This window comes from Pelmatolapia mariae, linkage group LG9 (genome assembly GCF_036321145.2).
Source record: "Pelmatolapia mariae isolate MD_Pm_ZW linkage group LG9, Pm_UMD_F_2, whole genome shotgun sequence".
NCBI classification, from domain to species: domain Eukaryota; kingdom Metazoa; phylum Chordata; class Actinopteri; order Cichliformes; family Cichlidae; genus Pelmatolapia; species Pelmatolapia mariae.
The window spans coordinates 5,090,178-5,107,399 of record NC_086235.1 but is presented as its reverse complement, the minus strand read 5'-3'; the positions used below and the strand labels follow the sequence as shown (position 1 = coordinate 5,107,399).

General features: G+C 39.1%; 1 protein-coding gene across 1 annotated transcript; it reads right to left on the bottom strand.

The window, feature by feature from the left end:
- Positions 1-1,131: 1,131 nt before the first annotated feature.
- LOC134635058 (GTPase IMAP family member 8-like) lies at positions 1,132-2,055 on the bottom strand. The gene is made up of 3 exons (XM_063484572.1): positions 2,043-2,055; positions 1,878-1,928; positions 1,132-1,703 (listed from the first exon to the last, which is right to left on the bottom strand). The coding sequence occupies exons 1-3, from the start codon at positions 2,053-2,055 to the stop codon at positions 1,132-1,134; spliced, it is 636 nt and encodes a 211-aa protein (XP_063340642.1).
- Positions 2,056-17,222: the final 15,167 nt, after the last annotated feature.

Sequence of the window (17,222 nt, the reverse complement as noted above, 5' to 3'; positions counted from 1 at the left end):
CACCCCCCACCGAGGCAGCGAGGCACAGCTGGCCGAAACGCAAGCGCTGCACACCTAAAAAAAAAGCGAGTAAAGCGTGCCGGTGCTAGCACTAGGCTAAAGGCTAACCCTTTCCAACCAGCACTCCCATCCATCCTGCTCTCTAACGTTCGATCCCTGGACAGTAAAATAGATTATCTGTGGCTCCAGCACTCGACCCAGAGTGAATTTAAGAATTGTTGTGTTTACATCCTCACGGAAACATGGCTGAATGTGGACATTGCTGACTCAGCTATCCAGCTAACCGGGCTAGCATGCTATCAAGCCGACAGAAAGGCTCCTTATCTGGTAAGAGCCGGGGTGGTGGTTTGTGCATCTACATCAACAAACTATCGTGCATGAACTTAGCTGAGGTGAGTCGCCACCGCTCACCCCAGGTGGACTTTTTAATTGTGGAGTGTCGCCCTTTCTACCTCCGGAGAGAGTTTTCCTTGCTACTTGTAATAGCAGTATATCTTCCACCAAATGCTAATGCTAACTTGGCACTAGCAGAACAGTCTCAAGCTATCAACAAGCTCCAGACTGCGCACCCGGAAGGTTTCTTTGTCGTAGCGACTTCAACCACAAGAATCTCAAGACAGTTCTCCCCAAATTCCATCAGCACGTGAACTTCCCAACAAGAGGAGAGAACTGCCTGGATAAAGCTTACACCAACGTGCACGGGGTGCACGTACTGTTTATAAGGTTGGGGAAACCTGCAGTCGGCTGAGACTGAAGAAGTCACTTGGATGAGTGACGAAACATTTCTCCCACTGAAAACGCTACGTCCAGATAAACAGAATCAACTTTTTCAGATTTCCTTATCTGGATGATTGAGCATGCATCAAGAGGCATTCAACATTAATTTGTCCATTTTTTGTATGAATTTGTTAATTTGTTACATTTTACAGATCCTCACAAAGCAGAAAGCTTTTTTTATTTGACCAATTCAGTAAAACAATTTAAAATGAACATATTTTAACCATACATCTCTGCCTGTATTGTCTACCAGTTGGAGGCCTTAAATATCATTTTATATTCTAACCCATTTGCATTGTTACAGAAAACATCTGCTTTATTGCTCTTATCTGACACCTGAGGTTATATTGTCTGTTATTCTAACAGCCCGATCACCGTGTCAATCAGCTTTTCAACTTCCTGTGAACTTGACCTGCTGTTCTCAAAGAGAACACACCTGTTTCCACACTTTTCAACTATTTCCCTCAGACCAGGTTGGCAGGAATTCAGGAAATCCTTCAAGCTCATTTTTGCCTGCTGCAGGTCGTCTCCCCGTGTGAACAGAATGACTGTTTTTTCTTTAACTTCTCTCCCAAAAGCTTTTTCTAACTTTTCCATAATGTCTCTCTCACAATCTGTAAATCTGCTCACATGCATCACGAGTACATACACGCAGGGTTCTGACCCACAGAGCTGTTTACACTTTTTTACATGTTTGTCCCAAACTGATGCTTCAATGTCATCATCAAAGATGTCTGGGCTATCAATCACACGTACACGTAAGTCATTCATCTCAGTTTCTGCCACCTGGAATTCTGTGGTGACCGGCTTTGAACTGGGTTTAGACATGAAGCTCTTCTTTCCGAGGATGGTGTTTCCACTTGCACTCTTTCCAGTTCCAGCCATTCCCAGTAGAACAAGGTTTACTGTGGTACCTGTGTGTTTTCCTGTATTGATGTATAGCAATAATGATTTGAGACAAATCAGTTGTTATGCTATACAATAAATAAATAAATGTGAAGCTGCATTTAATCACAATAACTTGGCTAGCATCAGTAGAATTTTCTTGCAATATTTTGCTTTCTGTAAGTTCAAACACATCAGAAAAGCACTGGTCTTACTTTTTAAACACTTCTTGGGGTCAGTGAAGGAATCTTTGCCATGACTGCCACCTGAATTAAAAGGTCATATAAAACTTACTACTTCAGTTAAACAATCCACCTTCACTGAACACTTCACCTTTAATATATTAGTAAGATACTGATACTGTGAAAGATGGGGTTTACCTGTTTTTGGCATGTTTGACATAGTTTGTAATCCATGGCCGCTGCTACAATTGAGTAAACAAGTCAGACTCTCCTTATAAAATACATTTCCAAAATATTTCAGGGCAACATTGTAAACAGTTAAAAAGAATGTGCTTTAAATCTGGTTTCCATGAAGTTAACTCTGACAATCAGTCAGTCTCTACTTTCAGTTTTACCTGTTATCTGTTGACTCAGGTCGTCTGTGTTTAGCCAGTTTGTCCAGTTCACTGAAAAGCTGCTGGATGGTGCAGGATTTGAAACAGTAATCTGAGGGTTCATGTGTCAGTGGCAGCACGACTGTGAACTCTTCTCTTGGTTTTCCAGTTTTCTTGCTCAAATCTTCTATTTGCTTTCCCACATTTTCTGGTGAAAACCCATCCTCTACCACCAACAAACACATGTCACTGTGGGAATTCTTAGAAAATAGTTCCTGTATGTCATCACAGAATATGTCAAAGTCAGGTGTACATGTGATCTCATATGTGTAATTCTCATATATCTCAGTGGTTTTCAGAATCTTTCTCGTGGGTAGCACAGACAAATCTTTCCCCAAGATGTTGGTTATTAGAGCTTTCTTCAAAGACTCTGTGTTTCCAAAGATGAAAACTGAAATCTTGGCTGTGAAAATAGTGAATCACAGTTTTATTTTGTTATGCAACACTATACATGAAATGTAAACACTTTATTTGAACAAATATTTCCAAGATAATCCAATAAGCTTCCTTTTTGCCAGGACTAAGCTTATATTATGGACACAAATAAAACAAACTATTACAGTATAAACTTACTGTACGACATGCTTCTTTTTGGTGCAGGCAAAGGCTGTGTGGATGTGTGCAGACTGTGTCGCTCTGTCTTTGTAATATATGAACCTGTTGTGCAACTACTGGAGGTGTGTCAGCTATGGTGTTATAAATGCAGTGTGAACTGCACAGGTAAGAGTTTTATTATGTGGATGATGATGACGATAACCTTTTATTTTGGAGATAGAAAACAAACAAACCAGGGTATACATATGAAGATACAGAAAAATACCTGCATGTAAATGTACACATACATGTGCGCAAAAAAGAGACATAAAATAACCACTTTCTTATCAAGTTAGAAATGGTGTAGGAAGAAGTATGTGTCATGGTCCGTGTGCCCAGCTTGGCAACAAATGTTTTTGTTTTGGTTTGTCTCTCTCTCTCTCTTGCTCACTCTTGCTCCTGTCACACTGAGCGAACCTCATGTTGAGCTCCCACCTTTGGCCCACGCACCTGCAGTTAATCACCTGTGATTCATCACTTTGTTTGCTGGCCTCTTCATAAGGCAAGGGCACTGAGCTACTCGTTGCTGGAATTTTGAGTATCTTACATTAATAAAAGCATGGCTCAACAAATATCTGTTTATCTTTGTGATTGCCTTGAAGTAACATTAGTTTCTGTGTATAGATTCCCCGGACCAGTTTTATATCCTGATCCCTGGACCCCTGAGCGTGTGTATTCACTCTAAAAAATAATTCAGAGGCTTAGTAAATATCACTATGAATATAAGTTAGATGAGCCTGATAAAATCTATGAATATCATTTTAGTAATTATTTGAGTTTGATAAGTTGAAATAAATGTCTAAAATGTTAACGTATGTGTTTTTGTTAAACTAAGGTACATATATCTCAGACAACAAATTCAATTCAATTTCAATTCAATTCAATTCAATTCAATTTTATTTATATAGCGCCAAATCACAACAAAAGTCGCCTCGAGGCGCTTCATAGGTACAGAGAAAAACCCAACAATCATATGACCCCCTATGAGCAAGCACTTTGGCGACAGTGGGAAGGAAAAACTCCCTTTTAACAGGAAGAAACCTCCGGCAGAACCAGGCTCAGGGAGGGGTGGGGCCATCTGCTGCGACCGGTTGGGGTGAAAGAAGGAAAACAGGATGAAAGACATGCTGTGGAAGAGAGACAGAGATTAATAACAGATATGATTCGATGCAGAGAGGTCTATTAACACATAGTGAGTGAGAAAGTTGACTGGAAAGGAAAAACCCAATGCATCATGGGAATCCCTGGCAGCCTACGTCTATTGCAGCATAACTAAGGGAGGATTCAGGGTCACCTGGTCCAGCCCTAACTATATGCTTTAGCAAAAAGGAAAGTTTTAAGCCTAATCTTAAAAGTAGAGATAGTGTCTGTCTCCCGAATCCAAACTGGAAGCTGGTTCCACAGAAGAGGGGCCTGAAAACTGAAGGCTCTGCCTCCCATTCTACTTTTAAATACCCTAGGGACAACAAGTAGGCCTGCAGAGCGAGAACGAAGTGCTCTAATAGGGTGATATGGTACTACAAGGTCATTAAGATAAGATGGGGCCTGATTATTTAAGACCTTGTATGTGAGGAGCAGGATTTTGAATTCAATTCTGGATTTAACAGGAAGCCAATGAAGGGAAGCCAAAACAGGAGAAATATGCTCTCTCTTTCTAGTCCCTGTCAGTACTCTTGCTGCAGCATTTTGGATTAACTGAAGACTTTTCAGCGAGTTTTTAGGACATCCTGATAATAATGAATTACAGTAGTCCAGCCTGGAAGTAATAAATGCATGAACTAGTTTTTCAGCGTCACTCTGAGACAGGATATTTCTAATTTTAGAGATGCTGCGCAAATGGAAGAAAGCAGTCTTACATATTTGTTTAATATGTGCGTTGAAGGACATGTCCTGGTCAAAAATGACTCCAAGGTTCCTCACAGTGTTACTGGAGGCCAAGGTAATCCCATCCAGAGGAAGAATCTGGTTAGATACCATATTTCTAAGATTTTCAGGGCCGAGTACAATAACCTCAGTTTGATCTGAATGAAGAAGCAGAAAGTTAGCGGCCATCCAGATGTTTATGTCTTTAAGACAGTCCTGCAGTTTAACTAATTGGTGTGTGTTACCTGGCTTCATGGATAGATAGAGCTGCGTGTCATCTGCATAGCAGTGAAAATTTATGCTATGTCTTCTAATGATGCTGCCTAGGGGAAGCATGTATAATGTAAATAGAATTGGTCCTAGCACTGAACCCTGTGGAACACCATAATTGACCTTAGTGGGTGAAGAGGACTCTCCATTTACTTGAACAAATTGGAGTCTATTAGATAGATATGATACAAACCACTGCAGCACAGTACCTGTAATACCTACAGCATGTTCTAATCGCTCTAATGGGATATTTTGGTCAACAGTATCAAACGCTGCACTAAGGTCTAGCAGGACAAGCACAGAGATGAGTCCACTGTCAGAGGCCATAAGAAGATCATTTGTAACCTTCACTAAAGCTGTTTCTGTGCTGTGATGAGCTCTGAAACCTGACTGAAACTCTTCAAATAAGCCATTCCTCTGCAGATGATCTGTTAGCTGTTTGACAACTACTCTTTCAAGGATTTTTGATATGAAAGGAAGGTTGGAGATTGGCCTATAATTAGCTAAGACTGCTGGGTCTAGAGATGCTTTTTGAGTAAAGGTTTAACTACAGCCAGCTTGAAGGCCTGTGGTACACAGCTGATTATTAGAGATAGGTTGATCATATTTAAGATTGAAGCATTAATTAATGGCAGGACTTCTTTGAGCAGTTTTGTAGGAATGGGGTCTAAAAGACACGTTGATGGTTTGGAGGAATTAATTATTGAAGTTAACTCAGAAAGATCGATGGGAGAAAAAGAGTCTAACTTAACATCAATGGTACTAAAAGTAGCTGTAGATAATATTACATCTGTGGGATGATTATTGGTAATTTTTTCTCTAATGATAAGAATTTTATTTGTGAAGAAGTTCATGAAGTCATTACTAGTTAGCATTAAAGGGATGGTTGGCTCAAAAGAGCTCTGAATTCAGTATGTGGTTCACAGAATACCTTCTTTGCATGTACTTAATATTTTTGTTTAAAATTGAATCAAAATATTTGAGAAATAGGTATCTATACCCATCAGTATCTTGTACTAAAATCATTAATTATTCAAATCAATATTATTTATTGTCAGCAACTACAACTGAAAAGTGTAAGTAAAACATGATAACGTAGTGTAAATGAGTACCATGAGCCTTTTTCATTGTTTTTTTCATTTTGTTTTTTAAATACTCTGAGCTTTTGTGTTTGCTCTCCTGGTTTGCCATTTATCCTTCAAGTATGTAAGGCTTTGAGCTAAAAGGGAAAAAGCTCCTGTCTTTTTAGTGTTTGTTTATTTTGAGTTATTGCCATGTTTATGAAAATTAAATTTTCATTTGGAAAAATGTTTAACATGTGGTCATTTTTCACACATGTATTATGAAACACACAACTGCATATTAGTTTGTTTGGTTTTTTAGACTTAGACTACCAGTTAAATACAATAACATTCATAATTGAATGTTAGGGGGCGATCGTGGCTCAAGAGTTGGCAGTTCGTCTTGTAATCAGAAGGTTGCTGGTTCGAGCCCCAGCACCGACAGTCTCGGTGGCCTACTGGTGATGGTCATATTAGGTAAATGGAAAAAGATTTTGGATTTACTGACCATCTATATTTCAGTTACAATGACCAACCATGTCAGTGTTATTTACTCAATTTCTTCATGTTTGTGTAACAACTACTATTATTCATTTCAACTTTATATGTTTAAGCTTTAGTTATTCAATTGATCAAGTATATTGAACAGATTTGACTGGTTTCCAATCTACTCAATATTTTTAAGTGTAAAAGTGTTGCCTCAAAAATTTTAAGTAAATATCAGTTTTAGTTTTTATATTGTTGGCTGTTTGGCTTGGATGTGTGTGCGAGGAAGGAATTCGCTGTGAGGAGCGAGTGGAGCTGAGCAAGTGAGGAGATCCCGTTTCCCCCTAATCCCATGGTCCCCTGGAATCCTGGAAGTCATTAACATATGCTTCCAAAAGGAGTTTCCAAAATGTTTTTAGACTGAATAATTCCTGAACATTTATGTAGGTTCACTGTAAAACTGTTCAAAAGTTTTACTCCACAAATAAGATAATTTTTTTAACTATTGTTTGTGCATTAACAGTCTTCAGCTTTAACTTTCCCTCTCTATCAAAAACATCCTCTGTACATGTCCTGGTAACATATTATATCTGGCTTTATACATAATTCATGTAGTTTTATATTATAAGAGGTCCATAAACTTCAAGATGTTTTACTTCCCATGTAAAATGTTAGTGTCGTCTCTAAATGAAACTGGATTAATGCTCCTGATTCCTTTTTTCTGAACTGTACTTAATGGTTGAAGCAAAGTTTTCTATGTATTACCACACAGTACTCGATATTGAAAGTGAACACTAAAGTACAAGGAGTGATTTATAATGTAAAAGATGTTTTGCTTTACTTGACTTGACTTGTACTAAGAGGACTTAAAATGAGATTCTTCCTGAATTTTTCTAACAGCACAGCAGCTGCTGTTGGTCCTAACCCCTGTATCTGCTCCCAAACCAACAAAAACAAAAGTCAAATATCGGCAAAAAATCTTTAAATATAAAAAAAAAAAAATCAAAAAGAAAGAACAATATAGTATAGCTCCAAAAAGTTGATTCTGTTCATCTGGACGTAGTGTTTTCAGTGGGAGAAATGTTTAATCACTCATCTAAGTGACTTCTTCAGTCTTAGCCGACTGCTGGTTTCCACAGCCTTATAAACTGTGATTATATTGGCTCAAATGATTAAAAAGAGGTGTCACTCATGCAAATCAGCCAAAAGAAGCCAAAGTTACAGCCCCTCAGAGTTTAAAGCTCCAGAGGCCTTATAAAGGCTCTGTGCGCAGGGCAGAAAGGGCCTGCTGTGGCTAATTCTTATATTCAAAGCTTTTTTAGACATGTTAATGAAATTAAATAATTTCTGCTGTTTAATACCTAAAAAATGCAACTCATATATGGTGCCCAATGTGTGCTGAAATTGTACATGGCTGGACAATGCCTGAATATTTATTTATTAAATGTGCTGGAATTTGACTGTTTGACTTTAGAAACATAAATCTTTGCACAGATGATGTTTATGTGTTGGTTACAGAATTTCCTGATTAAAAGGTGAACTGAAGCATGTTTTTAAAAGGGTTATATGCTAAATGAATAAATAAATAAATATATTAGGCGATGAAAAAAATCTACTTAGTTTTTCTGTGTTCTAGCCTCAGTAACTTTGACACAGTAACATCTGCTGAAATCTTTACACCACTGATGAAATCTTTATTTTGATTTCAGGATTGTTTACACAGAGTTTGTAATTGCAGAGAAACACTCCATTCATTTTGAACATGTCATTTTCAAGCAGGAAGCTCAGAAAGCCATTTGGGGCTTAGCTGGATAAACTAGTTTTTCAGGATGTTTCTAATATTAGAGATATTGTTCAAATAGAGCAACATCTCATATGTGAACTGAAGAACGAACATATTGTGGTCAATAATGACTCCAAGATTCTTCACAGTGTTGCTGGATGTGAATGCCAGCTGTGTGGCAGGCAGAGGTGGACTGAAGAAACAAGAGAGGTAAACTAAAAGCGGTTTTATTTGACTTCTGATTGGAGTTACAAAAATAACTCCAATCAGAAGACAAGGAAAACCAAATCTATGAATCTTCAGGGAGAACACGCTGTTTAGGTTTATTTCTATGTCAGAGAAAATAGTTTTAGACTATAATAACATCAGAATATCACACTTCTTAACCTGGGGCAATAATGACAGCACGGCCTCTCGTCAGAAGAAACTGTTGACTTAAAGAATAAAAAGAAAAATGTCAGCTAAAATGTATCAAGTTCATTCATTTATTTGTCACCTTTAAACCTAAGGTACTGTATAGTGCTGCACTTTCACACTGTTGATTATTATTTATTTATTTTATTTACTTGCAGCAGATGTGTCACTTGCATTCTATATTATGTGTGTTACTGCTGTGTATTTTTCTACATTTTTTCTTTCCCCCTGTAGAAAAAGTCACTCAGGTGTTACAATAATTCAATTCAATTCAATTCAATTCAATTTTATTTATATAGCGCCAAATCACAACAAAAGTCGCCTCAAGGCGCTTTATATAATCAGTGTGACTACGACTGTCTGGCTTCCTGGGAGCTGGAGAGCTGTGGTTGCTGTTTTGGAGTGTCTGCATGTCTGCCTCTTGGTGGCAGTGGGGGATTAGGATGGGTGCTTCCTAACAGCCTTTGGATGTGGGGCCTGGGGTGCTTGTGCTGGTGGGAGTGGTGGGGGTGGGTGAAGAGGTGGTGTCCTCCTACACCCTTTTCACGTGGCGATACATTTGTATTTGTGCTCCGTCCTTTTATTATATTTTCTCCTATTTTTCCCCCTTCTCTTTTTTCTATTACATATAATGAAATAACTGAAATAACACAAATAACAATAAATAAATAAACAGAAAAATGAAACAAATAAACAAAAACAACCTATAGTGGATTCATAGAGCTCATCTTGAAAAAGCAGAATGAGTTTGGCACAACAGTGCTTTCACATCATAATTCTGCAAAAGCTGCCAAAGAGGAAAGTTGGAAGTCATTTCATAACAACCATATTAGTGAGTTAAATCTGTGTCTTATTAGGTGGAGGAGCACAATGAGTTTGTAGCACCAATTCCTTAGTTTGAGTTGTATTTCTGTCCTCATGGAGGTGGGTAAAAACACATAAACACAGCAATGTAGAACAAACATAACAAACCTGAAAAGAAATAACACAACAAAGGACAACGTGAACATCAACTGAACAGAACTTTTCGCTTTTCTCCATCAAAGCATTTCATTAACAAAAGTGTTTCTTTACAGACCGTCCTGAATATTTGTGGTTCATTGTTAGCCTCTCAACACAAGAGTGAAGGAAAACTTTTTGGGTGGATACCCACAGGTGTTCCAGGTATTTTCACAACACTATCCAACCTTTTGTTATATTTCTTTCAGTCTCATGGCAGCATGAGACGAGATGTTGGTGATAGGAGATCAGGGTTGAGTCAGCTGTAGAAAGATAGGAGCCGACCTGACTGAGATCAAATGCACACAATGAGTTCGTTGTTTGGTAACGTCTTCTGTCCAAACATTAAAATTATTTTCTAATGAAAAGTGAAAGCTGTGCCCCCCACGTTACTTCCTTTGGGACAGCTATGTTAAGCTCGAAAGACCTAAATTGTCCCTTGCAAACTGTGTTTTGAGTATTCTGATGCAGAGTGTAATAACAGTAATTTAGATTAGAAAAAAAAAACAGCAAAGATTCTTGTATATCTGTTTTGAAGGAAGTTTTGAACTGAATTGAATTTGTTGCTTTCAAATATAACAGAAAAAACATGACTTTGATCATATGCGGTTCAAAAAAGGTGCGATATTGTCACCTGTTCTGCTTTAATTTATTCATGAATGATCTTTCTCAGTCATTAAACAAGTAGATTACTGGCTATATGATGGACGAGTTGATAATTTGATGTATGCTGACATTTTAGTTATTCAGTCCCGTTATAGTGCTGCCTCACAGCAGCTGTTCAGGGTCTCAAGCTACAGTTTGCAGTAAGATATTGAATTAAAAATAGTGTGACTGCTTTAGCTGAGGATGACTAGAACTTGTTTTTCTTTGTTTTATTTGGTGTTGATTATTTATTGTGTTAATTCATTACTGCAAGTGTTATTGTCCTTGTGCTTCGATTAATTTCACTTTTATATTCGAATATTTATAATATCTATTAAATTCTAATTTCTTAGAATTTAAAAACAACTGTCTTGAACAACCCATTGTGTACTTGGATTAAAGTAATAATTACATAATTGGTTATAAATGTGTTATTATTTTGGAAACATCACATTAAGATGAAGTCCCTTCATTGACTGAGAGATTCTCCTCACAAGAGTGGGTGAGATTTAAAGATCAGACCAGTGGTGGTCATGTCATCCATCAACTACAGAGGTTTCATGGATGGTTCCCCTAAGGTTCTCATGGCTGTGTGCAGGCAGGCAGGGAAAAGGAGCCAATATGCAGACTCGTGGAGGCAGAACTTTAACTTCAAGATCAAAACTAGGAGGGCTGGAAACTGAACTGGAAACAAAACACATCGGCCAGAATGAGAGTACGCTTAACAGAAGAAAACAAAGACAATAGGGACCGCGACAGAGGTAGTCTGATTAAAGTACTAAATAATTAAATATTAGCTATAGTTTTGTTATCTTTCAAAATAGGGGAAACATCAAACTGATATGTTAGTAAAGTCCCTTCACTGAATCAGAGATTTTGCGCACAAGAGTGGGTGAAACATATTCTAAGTTAAAAAAAACAAACAAACAAAACTTCCACAGCCAACTCTGAAGTGAAACAGTGGCAGTAACACATGTGCATCGGCTGAAATCAAACAATTAGTTTTGCTGATTAAAACATTCACACAGAACTTTGTGCTTTTCTCCATCACAACATTGGTTTGACTGAACATTTGACTGACAAAAATATTTCTTGACAGCAGTACTTGTGGTTCATTGTTAGCTCATTAACACGAGTGAATGAAAACATTTTGGGTGTAACCCACAGGTGTTACAGGTATTTTCACATCACTGTCCAACTTTCTGTTATATTTGTTTCAATCTCATGCCAGCATGTTTGTTTCTCTCTAAGAAGACTCTCACCAGATAATTTTCTCATATGGTGATAGGAGAGCAGGGTGGGTCAACTGTTAAAATAACAGAGCCGATCTGAATAGTAACAGGCTTATTATGTCCAACAAAAACAAAGAAATGCTTTTCTAATGAAAAGTGAAAGTTGTTGTCCCAGGTTACTTCTGTCACAGCCTGGCTGAGGCAGACTGTATGTGTTGCAAAAAAGGACTCGAATGCAGACCAAAAAGAGAATGTGAAACGTGACGTGGATTAACAGAAAACGAGCAGTTTATTAAGGCTGGCAAAATAAATACAAACAAAGGGCATGAGTGAAACTAAACAATAACCTAAACTGGGTGAACTAAACCTTAAACATGGCGAACTGACACAGATACCTGAAGACACGATGTGGAGCAGACAACCAGACAAGGAATGACTGAAAACACACGGACTAAATACACACAGGAGGATAATGAGGGAAGTGGGAACACACGGGGAAATAGCTGATACACATGAACATAATGACATCACAAGGGGAGTCTAAGGCCGTTTCTCAATTCTCAAGTACGCGAGTACGTACTCGCGTTCTTGGCGAGTACGTACTGGCCAAGAACGCACGGGAGTACGGACTCGCCGAGAACGCGAGCACGGACTCGCGATTTGTACAATTGGAACACCAGCGTACGTGATGATGTCACAGGTCCGGAGTTTTTACTGCCGTCCCCTCTTAATTTAACTGTGAGTAACATGTTATGAAGCTTAACTTTAATCACAGCCAAACCGGTTTACTCAGGAACAAATAAAACACTGAAATAAACCAAACATTAACATTTAGAAGTGATCTAAGTGACTTATATATCATTTTTAACCTCAGTAGTGAAACCTCTATTAATAAAAATAGTGTACATGTACATACGTGTACATACCTTAATAAAAACAAGCAGGTGAGATGTTAGAACGCTTTTATTTTTATTGTAGTGGACACTCAAAACTATAGACAGCTGCTGGGGTTTCTTTAACCTGAGTAGTGAGAAGACCGCGGGCGGGGGGGGGTTGAAAACGATGTGCCGGGAGTCCGCTGTTCTCGCCGGCTCTAATAATCCTCAACCTCGCTGTCTGCTATGGAGCTGGCGGGTCACAGACATCTCCGAAAGCGTCGGAGGGCGTTTGGAAATATATGATATCTTCATAAATCGAGCAGATATTTGAAGTTTACACAGCTACATTCCCGCTTGAAAATAACTTAAAAGTTTATTTTGTGACCCAGAAAGAGTAATATTTAAAAGTTTTTAGCCCCGCTCGTCCGCTATTGCCGCGTTTGAGTTTTGGACGAAATGCATTCTGGGATATTTAGCTGTACCAAGTCCACACAAGTCACCACCGATGCATGCTCGATAAAACGGGCGGAGCGAGAACACATCCGGGACTTTTTCGCGTTCTCGGCTTGATGCGTACTTCGAATTGGAACAGTACTTGGTCTCCGACTGATGACGTATCACGAGTACACGAGAACGCAAGTACGCACAAGTACGCATATTGAGAAACGCCCTAAGGCTAAACACAGGAACACAGGACCTCTTCAAAGTAAAACAGGAAACACACTGACTGAACTCAAGACATGTAAACTTAACAGACTGGGGAGACAAAACATAGGGCCCTGAAACATGGGACAGAAAGACACAGTAAACACAACATGGAACATAAGGAAGCATCTCACAAAACATAAGAACTAAACCCTTGACAACCATAACTGAAACCTTGGGAAATGACAATAATCAAAACAGTAAAACCAAGGACTTAGAACATAAACCATAATATAAAAATACAAGAACTCAAAATGCTGGGTCCAAAAGACCCAGAACCGTGACAACTTCCTTTATAGTCATCTAACCGTAGTAGAGTTTTTCTGAATGTCTACAACTTTAACTCACATCATCTGAACCAAATGCAGAGTAAACCAAATCATGAAACAATACTTCCTATGAAATGCACAATACATATAGAAACATTAAGTAGCAGACTGTTGTTGAAATACGGCCATACAAATAATATTAAGTTGAGTTAAACTTGAGAAAAATATGGTTGCTTTCTGGCTTCCTGTTTTGTCATCATCTGAATTTTGAACAACATGACAAAAACACATAGGAGATCAAATATTTTTATTTGAGCAATCCAAATGCTTCAACATTATTTAGATATAAAAAAGACAAACATAACATATATAACGAAAAGAACATATTGTGAAGTTTTCTGTCTTTTCTTTGAGAAAAGAAAAACAGATGTTATATAAGATAAGTCATAAACTTCTTGCCATGCTTATATTATCGAAGTAATGTACACATCATGTTAAAATGGTGAGCTTAACAGTTAAGGTACGGTCCCCCATACAGTCCATTCACACTTTGTCATAGTTGTAAGAAGACTGGAAAAAAGGTGCAATAATAAATAAAACCATAAATGTTAATTGAGTCATTTTATTTTTTCTAAATTCAAAAATTGCTTTCTGTCCACCGTGTGTGACTAACAGTCTCAATACCAGCTGACTGTTGTTGTAATTTGGTGATATATAGATAAAAGTGAATTGAAACTTCTGCTGTACAGTTTACTAAGCTGCGCTGTGATGGGCAGTGTGCAATCACACAAAAGAACAACTTATATTTTACCACAACCAATACTGGAGAAAGGACAGTTTGGAATTCTAATTGACATTACAACTGGTGCACATTGCTCTAAAATCAGTGCTGTGAGATTGACTTTAAGATCACAACCTGATTTAAAAACTGTATCTAACATTCTTCCCCCTGGAAATAGCTCTAAGATATTAAGAGAATATGGCAAATGAGACCACAAGATGGACAAAAATGTACTTTAAAAAGAGATCTTCTTGTTTCATTGGAACAGTAAAGTACCGTAGCAAAGAATAAGTGCACCTATGTAAGAACAAGTGAGTTTTACATTATTATTGAACTTTGATTTTGCCATTGTTTATCCTTTCTACTCTTTTGGTTTCTTAGAATTCTGTCTTCTGGTTTCTGTCTCTTTGGTTATTCCGTCTCCACTGTCAGCTCTATCCCCTTGTCAAGTCCGCATCTCTGTGTTATGTTTCCTGTTTTACTTTGAAATTCTGTGTCTCATGTTAATGTATCTGGATTTGCTTCCCTTGTCTTGTTAGCCCTGATTTGTGCCAGATATGTTTCCCTCCTGTCTCCCATTCCCTGATTACTCCCTCTGTATATTTAATTTCCTGTGTTTTCCTTTGTCTGTGCTGTGATCTACCCTCATGTTTGCGCTCATCCCACACTGTGTGTTCCGTTTGCCAGCCTGCCTGTTTAGTTTATTGATATTTTCACTTAGTTATTTTATGTTCAGCAATAAAGCTATTTTGAGTTCACGTTTTGCCTCCGAGTGTCTGCACTTTGGTTCCTCCATTCCTGCCTGCACATAACACATGACAGAAGGTCACGACCAGAAGATAGACTCTGCAGACTGCTCCGCTTCGGAGTTTGATGCTGAGATGGAGAGGTTGGTTAAATTGCTGGACGGCATCCCCCAGTCTGATAGCTTGCGGGTTATGTCTGAGGGACTGAGCGCGGTGGAAGCAATGGTGAAAACCAACCCCCAGCTTCAGCAATTTGACACAAACACCATTCTGTTCAGGACCATAGCTGCGTGGGGGGAGCACGTCAGGGCAATTTTACTTGGTTTCTCTCTCTCTCTCTCCACGCCGACGCAACAGAAGCAGCTTAATCAGCGGTCGCTACAACAGGACAGAGTCTCTGTGCCGGTGTCACGAAATTCCTCTCCCTCCACACACCCGCTGGGACCTCGTTCACCTGCCCATTCGCCGGCCTCCTTCCTGACGGCTATGTGATCAGAGGATGAGAAGCAGGTCTCCATTTTTCCACCATTTCCAATTCCTTCATCCAGGAGGAAACGGCACCCTCGCCGCCACCACTCTTCTTCACAGCCCGTTCCCAAGATTACAGAGCAGCACACAGTGGTGAATCACGAGAGCACTTTTCCTGTTCAAATGCTGAGACTGTTGCTCATGCTGTCCAGTCAGCTAACTCCGGGAGAGAATATTATGTTTTGGCACCTCCTGAGTTTGCTGGATTTCCGGTCCTAATGAATGCTGAGTTTAGTAAGCTGCTCCCAAAGACTCATGAGACTTTGTGCACAGAGACTGTTAAGGTTTCTGTGGAGTCTCAATCCCAGACTGTTATCATTTCTGAGCCTATTATTTCCAGCTCTCCAGATTTTAAAGACTGTTTTTCACCTGCTCAGTCATCGAACATTGACGACTGAGCAGCACCATCGAACCTGTTCATTGACCTCAAAGTTTGATCTCAAAAAAGCATCGACCCACTTCAGGAGTTGGCACGGGCCTCTCTCAGTGCAGGATGGTCAGGGTTCTGCTGGTAGCTGTTGAGGTGAAATGTTGGCATTAGATGAAGTTAGAGATTGCTTGAGCATACCTGCAATTTTTAGAACCATGGAGTCCTGTTTGCCAGAGAAGAGGCAGAATAATTGTTCGTGCCTGCTGAGCTGCGCCTCCTGGGTGGAGAGGCATACAGGGTCAGAGCCTGAGTCCTTGATGTGTGGCTGGGTTGTTCTGTCACATCCAATGCAAGCTAGCAAGATTCGGAAGCGGGACATTTCCAAAAGTTCAACAGGTTTATTTAAATTTCCTAACACCAAACACAAGACTTAGGGGAATGTACACCTAACAGGAGGGGGCCTGATTAGGAAATCAGGCCCCCTCCTGGTCCACACATCCACATCACAATATAAACCTGTGGACACACTTTCACCAAACACCTAGGATGGAACACCGGAGAACACCATCACACAGGGAAACATGGTAAGCAGTAAATACCCGAGGGGCTGGGGCTTAACTAACGAGGTAGGTCAACGATCCAGTGAGGAGTGACCGCGAAGAAGTGGTAGCGATCACTCAAGGGAGTGATTTGTAGGGAGCTGGAATTAGCCCTGCCTATGAAGTAGACACCAAAACAAACAAAGAACGACAGAGAGAGGGAGAGAGGCGCTGACAGAGCACAGGGCGGACTGGGGAACCCTCACACTTTGAATCCTGTGCAGATTAGAAATAATCCTAAATAAATGTAACCTTGTCCGTCCAACTCTTAAACTCTGGCAGAGCCAGGATTCTCAGAGGAAACACCTCTGCTGTCATGACAGGAAGTTGCATAGTGATGTTGAAATACCGGTAATACCTGTTCCTATAGAGAATATTTTCACCTGCTTATGCTGATAACCAGAAATATTAAAGATGGTTGAATGTATTAAAGGTATTAAAGCTGTTGTTGTTCAGCTGATGCGTCTGTCTTTCTGCAAAACATGGCTCAGTATTTAAGTGTTTGAGTCTGCTGTTTCACAACAGAAGTGTTTAAATATTATTTACATGTTCTTTTAATATGTCTTTAAACATGTTTTCCCAATCTTGTAAGGATAGACTTGGAAATCTGAAGTCAAACCTGAAGTAATAAAGCAAATCAACTAAATAGTCAAAATAATTTAAAGGAAATTAACTAAATATGTCAGTAGAACAGTAAAAGAAAAAGGTAATATATATAATT

Coding starts and splice junctions, on each gene's coding strand:
- LOC134635058 (XM_063484572.1), bottom strand. Junction 1,704..1,877: donor CCCCAAGAAGTGTTTAAAAA/GTAAGACCAGTG, acceptor ACATCAATACAG/GAAAACACACAGGTACCACA.